The sequence below is a fragment of the Eucalyptus grandis genome, chromosome 5 (assembly GCF_016545825.1).
Source record: "Eucalyptus grandis isolate ANBG69807.140 chromosome 5, ASM1654582v1, whole genome shotgun sequence".
Lineage (NCBI taxonomy): Eukaryota > Viridiplantae > Streptophyta > Magnoliopsida > Myrtales > Myrtaceae > Eucalyptus > Eucalyptus grandis.
The window spans coordinates 6718175-6730288 of NC_052616.1; the positions used below are offsets into that span (position 1 = coordinate 6718175).

Genomic DNA, 12114 nt, shown 5'->3' on the forward strand with positions numbered 1-12114 from the left:
ACCTTTTGCATTTTTGCTACTTTAGTTCTAAATCTTCAACTTTACGAATTGAGTCATAAACTTTTCATCGACTTTTGATGCACGTGCTAGTCTTAGCGACGCATTTTTCATATGACGCAGATAAATTGCCCCAATAAAATAATACCCATAAAGCCAACCCATGCCACAACTGCGATTCTAGGTCTTTCGTGGGTTATATGAATCTTTCCATCAACATTCAACGTCAATATTAGCAATGAGCAAGTTGCCACTACAAAAATTAAAACAAACCACATGATAAACATAACAACTTCAGTACAGATCTACCTCCTCAAGGTTATGCCGCTTATGAGAATTATAACTATAGTTTACCCCACTATACTCAATTACAATTCTCATAAGCATATACTTAAAGAGGCAGACATGGACCAAACCTGTCATATTTATCATGTGGTTGGTTTTTATTTTTGCGACAACAATTTATTCATTCTTAACATTGATGTTGAACACTGATGGAAAAATTTCAATAACCCATGAAAAAGCTGAAATCGCAGTTATGGCATGAATTGGCTTTATGGATTGTTGAGACAATTTATCTGTTTCATATGAAGGATGTGTTGCTGAGACCATTACGTACATTTTAGACATAAAATATTTTTACAATAGAATTTATATATTCTCTTCCAACTTTGATACCGATATTTTGTCGAAAACTTATACGAAATTGCTAACTGGATTGTCTAGTTATGCCTTGAATGCTTATTAGAGATGTTGGAATTCCGTCAATTAAGTTCTTCAGAGAATCTAGTGTTGGAGATGCAGTTGAAGATTGTGCTTGATCCTGATTGTAGATTGATTGATTTAATGAATAGGAAGTTTTAGTAAATAGGAAATTTATTATTCTTTGTATATTGTTTCCTTTTATTCTCTTCCTTCCTTACACTATAAATGTATTAATGTGCTTGTACACAAATTAATGCAATACACATATAATTTCCTCTCTTTCTTGTATTTCCTGTCATGGTATCAGAGCAGTCCTTCCTGGCCTAGCTTCCGCATCTTTCAAGTTGCCTTCGGTTCTTTTATCTAAGTGTTGTTGCACCCTGCAAAACAATCAGCAAACCGAATAGGAATTCTTCTTTTTTTCTCTTGATATCATGACAAATGACAAGAATGTCAAGAGCTCTTTTGCAGAAGAAACACCTACCTCAGATCCAGTGATCGCAACTGGCGTAGATCAATCTTCCGAAGAAACTCTCTCTGCAGGGTTGAATCCTGCGATAGGCCCAACCTCTGCCCCAGTCCAGTGGCCACCAATTTTCCCTCCAGCTAATTGGTTTCAGTGGGCTACTGGGCCAGGACAGATGTGGACCCAATATTCATACGGACCTACACCATAAGCCCAACTGAAGCATCGGGTCAGATGATCCCGGGTCAGGAAGCCGGATCCATCCCGGGTCAAGGGACGAATCCCTACCCGGGACTTCAACCCGGATTCGTGCCGGGATTGCCGGGATTTCGACCCGAACAGACGCCGTCGGGTCAGGAAGCTGGATCCATCCTGGGTCAAAGGACGAATCCCTACCCGGGACTTCAACCCGGATTCATGCCGATGGTCCTTCGTTTGGTGGCGGCGGCGGGTGAGCCCGGTGATCCCCTCTACACTTCGCCGGCGGATGGCCCCGAGTTACGCCTCATCGCAACCAGCTTTTGGACCGGAAAATTATTCCTCGTGGGCTCGAGACCTCCGGCGGGCTCGGTGACCAAAGACAAAGACGGCTTCCTTGATGGAACCGTCTCCTTCCGACCGACGAACGCCTCCAGCGCCTCTGGCGGAAGTGCAACCAGTTGGTTCGCACTTGGATCGGCAACACGCTCGCCCCCGATGTCGCGGCTGGATTACCACCTACCGAAGACTCCAAACAGATTGGGACAGCATCAGAGAGATGTATGGCCGGCTTGATCGAGCGCGGTTCTTCAGCATCACGCAAAGCTTGACGGAATTGAAGCAAGGGAACCTCTTGGTTACCGCTTGCTTCAACCGTCTCTCCTCTCTGTGGAATGAACTAGAATCAGCCAAGGATCGCCTTCAGGGACCCGAAACAACCCTAAGACAGTACAGAGACATGCGGGAAAGGGAGAAAAGCACGCGGTTCTTACTTATACTCAACGATTCTTACTCGACGTTTAGATCTCAGATTCTCGCCATGGAACCATCACCGCCGCTCGGATGCATCTATCAGCTTGCCGTCCAAGAAGAGAGTCAGCGCCTCGCCGTGGCCGAGCACGCCCGAGTGGGAGAAGGGATGAGCCTTGCTGTTTTTCCGTCCGGCGTGGGCTCACGAGACGCGATGGCCGGAGACAGCGGAACGACTACCCGTTCGGGATACCCAAAAATGGGTAATGCAGCTGCGGCGAGGAGGAAAAACGATGGAAAACCTACCCTTTTTCGATCGGACGGTCTGGATTCGCACGGGAGATCCAACGATATGGATTCGCACGGGAGATCCAACGGCTCTGATTCAGGGGGGCTACTGGACGGTCCAGATCAGCGCGAGAGGATGGACGGCTATAGATCATCCGAGAACTTCAATAGATCGGACGGCTATCATGGCGCCACGTCAGCTCAAGTTTATAAGGGATCCTATGATCCACGTGGTGCCACGTCATCAGGAAAGGTCAGTGGGCAATATAGTAAATTCAAAAATAAATATTGTGAATATTGCAAACGTCCACACCATACTATTGAAACATGCTGGAAATTGCATGGAAAGCCTACTGATAAAAATAGGAAAGAAAAGGAATCGTCAGCTTATTAGGTCTTGACACAAAGGATGGATGGAGCACAGCAAACAATTACTCAAGATCAGTATCAGAATATCCTGCTAATTATGAATCAATTGAAGATGGGTGACAAAAGTGCAGGATTCTCAGGTACTTTTCTTCATGAAGGAAATTCTTTTTCTATGAATGCATGGATAATTGATACGGGGGCTAGTGACCATATAATTTGTACTGAGCATCTTTTTTCCACAATTGATAGAAAATCAGAATTTCCGATATCAATACGTCTTCCAAATGGAAACGTGACTCAAGTCACCAAGACTGGCACTGTTCACCTTGGTCCTCACTTTGTCCTCAGAAATGTCTTATACATTCCTGATTTTGAGTTCAATCTACTCTCTGTCTCAAAAGTTTGCATAGATAGTTCCTGTCATGCAATATTTAGCTCCGAGAATTGTTTGTTTCGGGACCGTTCGACCGGCAACCGATGGGCTTGGGTAGTGTTACGAAGGACCGTACATCTTTTGGATTGATTCGCCAAGAGATGTAGAATTACTAAATAAAGACATCTCTTGTAATGCTATTAATAGAAATAAAAATCTTCTTTTTCATCGAAGATTGGGTCATAGTGCATGTTTTCCTCATCCTAAATGTTCAATTTGTCCCTTGGCCAAACAATCTCGAGCATCCTTTCCAAAAGTACGTCTCAAGCAGATAGGAAATTTTCTTTACTTCATATGGACATCCGGGGACCTTATCACACTTCTCATCGTGATGGCTCCCGTTTCTTTCTCACGATTGTGGATGACTATACAAGGGCCACTTGGGTATATCTTATGCAATCAAAAAGCCAAACATTTACTCATCTTTCGAATTTTGTTTCCTTAGTCAAAACTCAATTCAAAGAATCTGTGCAACGAATTCGTACAAATAATGGGCGTGAATTTTTCACTTCTGATTGTACAAAATTCCTATCTTCTCAAGGGATACTTCATGAGAGTTCTTGTACCTACACACCACAACAAAATGGGGTGGTAGAACGTAAGCTGAGGCATCTCTTAGAAGTAGCACGTGCGTTAAAATATCAAGCCTCTATTCCGAAGGTTTTGGGGAGATTGTGTGGTCACTGCCGCCTATTTGATTAATCGCATGCCAACTCGTATTCTGGATGGGAAAACTCCTTTTGAACTACTTTATAACAAACAGTCTCGCAATGATCATCTTCGAGTATTTGGTTGTCTGTGTTATGCAACAAATGTCGGCCCTTTGGATAAAATGGGTCCTCGTGCCACACAATGCATATTCATGGGATATCCATTTCTTCAAAAAGGCTATCGAGTTATGGAGATTTCTACTGAAAATTTCTTTATCAGCAGGGATGTCATCTTTCATGAGGATATTTTTCCATTTAAAGATATGATACATTCGTCCTCTGCATCATCATCCCCAAATCATAGGCCTTTTTTGTCTGAAGAAGATTTATCTATGGCTTCTCAATATTTGTTAATTGCTCCGGAACCGTCCACTTATGTTCCAAGGAAGGCCACCTTTTCTGAAGACAACTTATCTCCCGAACAATCTGAGAATCCTTCTTTTGCCTCAGCTCCATCAGAGACTACTTATGAACATTTCTCAGCACCTGAACCAGTAGTCGCTGAACAGCCTCGACGCTCTGGACGACAAACTCGTCCACCTACATGGACTAAGGATTACATTTGTTCCACATCACGATCTCAGTGTACGAGGTATCATGTCTCTTCATATGTGTCTTTTAATAGACTATCACCGGAACATATGTGTTGTGTCAACCGTCTCTCGGAAGAAAACGAACCTTCTTCTTTCCATGAAGCATATCATGATCCAAGATGGCAACATGCCATGGAATCAGAACTTACTGCCTTGATGGAGAACCATACTTGGGACATTGTTCCACTTCCCTCACACCGAAAACCCATCGGATGTAAATGGGTTTATAAAATCAAGTATCGGGCAGATGGTTCAGTTGAAAGATACAAAGCTCGGCTAGTGGCTAAAGGATTCACTCAGAAAGAAGGGTTCGATTATCATGAAACCTTCTCCCCCGTTGCCAAAGAAGTCACCGTTCGTTCCTTCTTATCCATTGCAGCCATAAGAAATTGGTCTTTACATCAGATGGATGTCAACAATACCTTCCTTCACGGCGATCTCGATGAAGAAATCTATATGGAACTTCCACAGGGATTACGCAGACAGGGGGAGTCTCGGGTATGTCGTCTACGCAAATCCCTATACGGATTAAAACAAGCATCTAGACAGTGGTACGCCAAGTTCACTGCTGCATTAACTAATGCGAGATTTCAACACTCTAAGCATGATTATGCCCTGTTTACATGGAGTGAAGGTAATTCATCAATCAATCTGCTGATATATGTTGATGATATACTTGTTATGGGAAACAATGACTCACATGTTGCAAGATTTAAAAAGTATTTGCACTCTACTTTCCATATCAAGGATTTGGGACCACTCAAGTATTTTCTTGGAATTGAAATTGCTCGATCCGACAAAGGTATCAATCTTAGTCAGAGGAAGTTCATTCTTGAAATTGTTTCTGAAGCCGGGTTATCTGGATGCAAACTAGCTGTCATACCAGCTGAGCAGAATGCCAAATTGACTACTCATGAATATGATCTGAGCTCTTCTTCATCTATTGAGGACCCACTACTCAAAGACCCGTCAGCATATCAGCGACTTGTTGGTAAATTTATATATCTTACTATGACAAGACCTGATATATGCTATGCAGTACAGATACTCAGTCAATTCATGCATAGTCCAAAACAATCTCATATGGATGCAGCTTTAAAGGTTGTGAAGTATTTGAAAGGATGTCCAGGACTTGGGATTTTCTTATCCCGTGACTGCAACATGAAGATGACGGCTTTTTGTGATATGGATTATGCTACTTGTCCAATGACTAGAAGATCAATTATTGATTTTTGCATCAAGTTGGGAAAGTCATTAATCTCGTGGAAGACAAAGAAGCAATCAACTGTCTCCTTATCATCGGCTGAATCAGAATATCGAGCCATGGCAAAGACCACTTGCGAAGTGATCGGATTCGAGGATTACTTTCAGATCTCGGGTTATAGGTTAGTGGATCAACTGAATTATTTTGTGACAATGATGCTGCACTCAAATTGGCAGCAAATCCAATTTTTAAGGACAAAACACATTGAAGTTGATTGCCACTTTACACGAGATAAGATCAGAGAAGGAATCCTTGTAGCAAAAGGTATTGGAACAGTGGATCAACCTGCAGACATCTTCACCAAGCCATTATGTCAGAGACAACATAGTTATCTACTAAGCAAGCTGGGTGTCCTCGACATATATAGGCCACCAGCTTGAGGGGGAGTGTTGGAGATGCAGTTGAAGATTGTGCTTGATCCTGATTGTAGATTGATTGATTTAATGAATAGGAAGTTTTAGTAAATAGGAAATTTATTATTCTTTGTATATTGTTTCCTTTTATTCTCTTCCTTCCTTACACTATAAATGTATTAATGTGCTTGTACACAAATTAATGCAATACACATATAATTTCCTCTTTTTCTTGTATTTCCTGTCATCTAGGTATAAGAATACCCAAGTATCATTATTTCATATTGCACTCAGTTAAATATTTCTCCGTATGTCTTTTGCCTATGCGCAAGCTCCAAAAGTCGATGAGATTGCCATCCAAGCCCGCAAAGTGGAGGATCAAAGACGAAATCATGGTGAAATTTTCCGAGGAAGATCTGCTTCACTGGCCAGTCGCCCTTCCCCGAGCCCAAACCATGACGAGGGAGAAGCCCATCAAAGACATCATCACGGTCTGCACAACATAGGAGAAAAGGAAAGGTCGCTCCTCAAATGTCTGCACGCATCATCAGTAATGCAGGCTGCAGGAATTCTTTGATCAAAGAGGGACGCGAGAAAAGCATGACTTTTAATTGGCTACAGAATTATTCCGCGGACACAGTTGCACTCAGTATGACAAGGAATTGACAAAGGAAAATTTTCTAGATTGCTCCACAAGCTAACTTAACCTCCCCTGTTTTTGGGGGTGTTTATGCTGTCAGCACTTAAATGCAAAAAGGGCTAGTGTGGTCGAGCCTAAAAATAAGGAGACCTCAAGCATATAGTTTGAATGAACGCACAAATTACTAAAGGATTAACTTTAGTGTGGCCCGCAAAGGGAAAGAACTTTTAACTGATCATACTCTAAATTCTTCAGGAACCAATATAGAAGTTAGCTCCCATTTGCTATGAGATGAGTGACATTAATTTACCAAACAGGATAAAGGTAAAGTTCCATTGACAATTGATATTCTCACTTACGGAGATAGCTGGAGGCACAGCCACAAGTGGATCTTGAAAGAATCTGTTTGCTAGAGCGAGCGCAAGAAGGCTGCTCTGCATTCCTGCAAACGATATTTGGTATTAAGCAGGAGAAAAAAGAAAACCCTCTTCTTATGACGGATGGATAAAGGAGGCACCTGTCTCAAAGGATAGTGTTCTTTGCAATGCTTTTACATCAGGAGCCTTCTGGAAGAAAAAACCGGGAAGGAAGTATCCAATGACGAATGCGGACAGATGAAATGCAATTATGAGTAACAATATCATCAAACCAAATGAAGACATGATGGAATCGACATTTATCGCAAGAGGTGCTCCAACGCATAGAGCCGTCACAAAGACAGAGAGCGGTGGCAAAAGTGGTCGTATGGCATTGCAAATCCAAGGGAAGAACCTAAAAGCAAACTATGAGATATTAAACTACTGAAACTCCTTAGCAAATGTATGTAGCAAAGGCGAGAGTTTAACCTATTCAGAAGCAACCCTGCAGTGATGGGTGTGACGACAATCTGCAAAATGCTGGAAACCATTCCTTTCACATCGACAGGCAACCTTTTGCCAATGAGAAGAAGTGACAACAAAGGGGTCACAAAAACAGCCGTGGCGGTAGATAATGATGTCATGACAATACTCAGAGGAGCCATTGATGGGTCAGTCAGAAATGTAGCATAATTAGAAAGCTGAGCCCCGCTCACACAAGACACCAGCATAATCCCAGCACCTAAAGTTTAGGTTCAGAGAAAGTCAATCACCAATTCACTGGCTTTAGAGAGGGGAGGGAGACTAGTACTCACCAATGGACGTTGGGAGCGAAAACATTGTTACGGACATCATGCCAAAGAAATAACCAAGAAGAGGCTTCACAATGTACTGGCCAATATAGCCAGCAAAAATAGCAGCTGGTCTCTTAAACGCCTCGAGAAAGTCCCTCTCGCTGGAATTAACCCCCACAGCAAACATCAAAAACCCGAGTGCAGGTGCATAGTACCTGAAAGCAGATTCGATAGAACCCATTAAACATCAAGACATAAATTCATAGCCAAGAAACGTATCAAGAGAAGATTTAGCAACCTGTTGGTGAACCAAGCGAAGGACGGCGGATATATAAGAGCCAGCAACGTACTTGCGAGTACGACATGAGGCAGAAAAGAATTTGATTTCTTTAAGACCTCCACGATAGAAAACTGCTCCCCAGGCACAGATGGCTGAAAAAAAAAAGACGACGGTTTCCACATCTGCCTCAAAAGAACTACATAACAGAAGATCCCATATGGAACGGGCCAGTGCACATTGCTGTAATATGAAACACATTTAGAGAACTGAATGCACCTGTATCGATTCCGCCGGCGACTCCCAGCCCGTCTCTGGCTCGAGAGGCTCCGAGAAATCCCCTGACTTACATTTGCTCGAGCCGTTTCTTCTGCTATGAACTACCAATTACCCCAGAAGAGGATCACGCAACCACCCATAAAACCAACCACCAAGTTATTTAAAAAAAAAAAAAAAAAAGGACCCAAGAGCTCAAAAACAAACGAAACAGCTTGTGCTGTCGGAAGCAAAAGAGGCACCTGAACGGACCGGATCCAGCGACGCCGCAAACCCTAGGCGACGCCAAAAGAAAAGAATCGAATCAGACCATAGCGTCGTGGACCCAGAAACCAGAGACGAGCATACGACCCGCAAGACCACACAGAAGAACGCCGGAAAGAGCGCGCTTACTCGAGGCCGAAAGAGGCGAGTTCCGCGTCAGAGTCGGGACCCGACACCGCTTCCGCGCGCGCAACGCATCCGGGCTGCAGCCGCTGTAGGCGAAGCGTATGGATTGGGTCCACAAGCGCGTCGAGATCGAGCTCATGGCTTCGTCCCTCGAGAGGCGTTTCGGGAACGCCGACGAGGAAGAAGAAACCGTGAAGTTTACGGAGAGAGGTCGTGGGTTTGACTTTTGAAGTTTGATCTCCAGTTCCCTCGGCAGTTGGTGCCGCCGCCGCCGGCCTACTTATTGGAGTGACGCCGTCTTTCTTAACCTTTTTTTTTTTTATATAAAAGCCACCGAAAACCCAGAAAATTATATGATACATTTCACCTTCAAATTTTTCATAATACAAAAAAAAATATATATCCAAAACTTACCCCAAAGTTTTTCTATAACACCAAAAATTCAAAACTTATATATATGTGATGCATTTACCTAAAAAAAATTGTATCATAGGAAAATGTTTAAAGTTTTTGTGTCAAAAAAATAAATTTGAGGAAATATGTCATACGGATAAAAATCTGAGGTTTTTTGTATCATAAATATTTCTTTATGTCACAAAAATTAATTTATAATAAATATGTTATACTGGGCAAAGTTCGATTTTGCTTTCCATATTGTTATCAAATGGATTCATTTCCTTCCGAAACTTATAATTACCATTTTCATTTGTTTTAATGCATTTCTAGTTGCATCTTTGGCACGTATATAATTTCCCAAATTGTCTCAATTTATCTTTCAAAAAATAATTCCAACATCCACCTACACTCTCCCTCAACTCGAGAGGCTTACTTGATCTGACACATTCACTACCAAGCTTTTGGGAAAAGTATTAAAAAATTATAAATCTATTATAGTGATATCAATTCAATCATAAACTTTTCAATTATACTAATTTAGTACTAAACATTTTTCGGATTGGTATCAATTCAGTCCATCTATCAATTTAGCTTGGAAATTGCAGATGTGGGCGCTACACGTCCTACTACGTGACATGACAATTGTTGATGTGATTTTTTTAATTTTAATAATTTTTAAAAATTTTATATTTTTGTTTAATCTTTTTTTTTTTTCTTTTGCCCTAAGCGGTTGACAAAGGTCACACCGCCCGCAAGAGAGGACATCACAACCCTCGCTAGATTTGGGACCAAGATGGGTTTCACTTCCTCGAAGTGTCTCTTCTTCTTCCAAGTCTTTCTTCCTCGGGAGCCGAAGCAACGTGCTTGTCTCTGCAATGAGCGCAATTGAGAGCTCTTGTGGACACGAAACCAGCCTATAACTAGAAAGCTGAGTACCTTTCATCGTATACCCTCAATGGCCATCCCTGAGATGGGTCCTCCCAAGGCGTTGATTGTGACGACAAGGGCTGCATCGCCAACATTTCGCTGCGGGGAAGAGGGCTCATTGCGAGGCTCTCTTCGGCCAATACTGGGTTAACCCACTTGAAGGAAATTAGGGGTAATTCGTGATTGCCCGGTGCCGACGAGGGTCCCACGGGCTTCTATTGTGACCGGTGAAGGTTCACCGGCGACCTTATGAACCCTCATTCGACAAAAAAAGGTAGAGAAAAGAAAAGAGAAGAAAAAATCAAAAAAATTATTTACTTTAGTATCGATTGTATCATGTGAAATGTCTAGAGTCCATATCCAAAGTCTACATAAACAATTTTCAATCTCTAGATGGACAAAATCAGTACCCATGTGAAAAGATTTAGAACTAATTATGTATAATTGAAAATGTCTATGAATTAATACTAATAGGTTTATGACATTTTTGGTAATTTTCTCCATGTCTTTCCCTCTCAATAACAATTGTCATTGTTGCTCTTTCGGAGCTTGTCAATGGTCATCACGCTTGCCCAGGACTAGACCAAGTCAAGGTTGACGATCTTGATTTTGGCAACTTTGGCCAAGCTTTGCTAACTAGCTTAGTCGACTCATCAGATTGTCATGGTAGCTCACGACTAGGGGTGTCAACAATCAAACCGAAAATCAAATCGAACCGAACCGAAAAATTCGATTTTTTTTGTTCAGTTTTCATTTAGTTCATTTGTCATTAAAAAATGAAATTGTTTTTATCGGTTCGGTTTTATTAATTAATCAAATCAAATCGAACCTATAAACCGATAAGAACTTAATTATTGGAAACAAAAATATATACAACAGAAAAAAAAAAAAAAAAAAAAAATTGCAAAAACCGAAAACTAAAAGCTGAAAACCAAAAACTAAAAAACCGAACCGAACAGAAAAATTTGATTTTTTTAGTTCGGTTTTCATTAAAAACCGAAATTGTTTGTATTGGTTCGGTTTTTATCGGTTAACCGAACCGAATTGAACCAACAAACCAATAAGAACTTATTTCTTGGAAACGGAAAATATATACAACAGAAAAAAAAAACGAAAAAAAAATAAATGCAAAAACTAAAACTAAAAGCTGAAAACCAAAAACCAAAAACAAAACCGAACCGAATCAACAAACCGATAAGAACTTATTTCTTGGAAACAAAAAATATATACAATGGAAAAAAAAACGAAAAAAATAAATAAATGCAAAAAACTAAAACTAAAAGCTGAAAACTAAAAACCGAAAAACCGAACCGAACCGAACCGAAATTTTAGTTCGGTTTGGGTTTCATTCGGTTCGGTTCGGAAGTTTTTCCTAATAGTTCGGTTCAGTTCGGTTCGGTTCGATTTTTTCAAAAAAAATCGAATCGAATCAAATCGAACCGATGACACCCCTACTCACGACCAATCATAGCCCTTATGAGCTCGAGCATGACCTTGCATGACCTCTGCAATCGCAAGCCACGAGCTCATACCGAACTCGCGTGGCCTCATCGTTGCAAGTTGCGCACAATCTTGCCGTAAACGAAGACAGGGATGTGCGTACAGGGGCGTGAGCAATTGGTGAGGACGAGGGCCTCCTTGCTAGCTTCGCAATTGGGCTGTGGTATCAACTTCAAGCAGCGGGAGAGGGATTATGGTAGATTTTTTTTTTCTTTTTTGTGAGCATGAGGTAGTATAAATCATTTTGGATGGGAGAGATCCAAAGTGTAAGTATTGAAATTTGAAGAGGGCATTTGATGTGTGAAGAGATATGCATGAGTTTAGCGACGTACATTTTTTTTTCTAATTGTTTGACCTTTCTGATAGGTGATAAGAGCTCGATTAAAATAATGGATATCAAAAGAACATTTGAGGATGAGAAAATCAAAGAAA

General features: G+C 41.4%; 1 protein-coding gene across 1 annotated transcript; it reads right to left on the reverse strand.

Moving 5' to 3' along the window:
• Nucleotides 1–6334: 6334 nt before the first annotated feature.
• LOC108953821 (probable sodium/metabolite cotransporter BASS6, chloroplastic) lies at nt 6335–9101 on the reverse strand. Its single transcript, XM_010057262.3, has 9 exons — nt 8863–9101; nt 8712–8744; nt 8473–8573; nt 8215–8348; nt 7938–8131; nt 7612–7864; nt 7284–7537; nt 7126–7208; nt 6335–6619 (listed from the first exon to the last, which is right to left on the reverse strand). The coding sequence occupies exons 1-9, from the start codon at nt 8996–8998 to the stop codon at nt 6548–6550; spliced, it is 1260 nt and encodes a 419-aa protein (XP_010055564.1). The 5' UTR covers nt 8999–9101; the 3' UTR covers nt 6335–6547.
• Nucleotides 9102–12114: the final 3013 nt, after the last annotated feature.